This window comes from Carlito syrichta, unplaced genomic scaffold (genome assembly GCF_000164805.1).
Source record: "Carlito syrichta isolate Samal-C Ts95f unplaced genomic scaffold, Tarsius_syrichta-2.0.1 Scaffold311144, whole genome shotgun sequence".
Classification (NCBI taxonomy): Eukaryota; Metazoa; Chordata; class Mammalia; order Primates; family Tarsiidae; genus Carlito; species Carlito syrichta.
In genome coordinates this window covers 214,480-214,988 of record NW_007255240.1, presented here as the reverse complement: position 1 = coordinate 214,988, position 509 = coordinate 214,480, and the positions used below count along the sequence as shown (strand labels likewise).

General features: G+C 59.5%; 1 protein-coding gene across 1 annotated transcript in view; it reads right to left on the bottom strand.

Annotated features, from left to right (window-relative positions):
* Positions 1-228, bottom strand: part of SNRPA1 (small nuclear ribonucleoprotein polypeptide A') — a 15,109-nt gene extending 14,881 nt beyond the window's left edge. Inside the window, exons 1-2 of the mRNA XM_021717809.1 lie at positions 150-228; positions 17-19 (exon numbers count right to left, since the gene is read on the bottom strand). Coding sequence (XP_021573484.1) covers positions 17-19; positions 150-228 — 82 coding nt within the window. The remainder of the gene's footprint in view (positions 1-16; positions 20-149) is intronic.
* Positions 229-509: the final 281 nt, after the last annotated feature.

Genomic DNA, 509 nt, shown 5'->3' with positions numbered 1-509 from the left:
AGTCTACCCAGCATACCACCTTACCTTGGAGTGGTCTATAACCTTAGGCTTCTCTGGTTGTGACAGTTATGAGCAGTACTCTTTGAGAAATACTGATTGAACATATTGTAAGGTGGCCCCTTATTGGAATTTGTCTCTTGTTTCTCCACGGAGGTCCAGCTCCTGGTCCCGCACGGCGTTAGTATACTGCGCCGCCTGCTCGATCAGCTCCGCCGTCAGCTTAACCATCCTGCTGCTTTCCGCTTCCCAGCGCCGCAGCCGGCCAGCCGCCTCCCGCCAGCGAGCCGTCCCGACGTGCCCCGCGCCCCGCCGCCAGACAGCACCAATCGCAGCCGGCGCGTGCGCGCATAGCTCGAAGCCAGGCCGAAGCAATCGAGGAGCCAAGCTCCCGGGGTCGTTCTTGCCCGAAGTCCTGGCGCGTGAAGTGGGGACGCGTCCGGTTCTGGGCTATTTTCTGGGGCGACTCTGGGGTCTTTACAGCCCCCGATTCTCGACACATGTTCAAACAT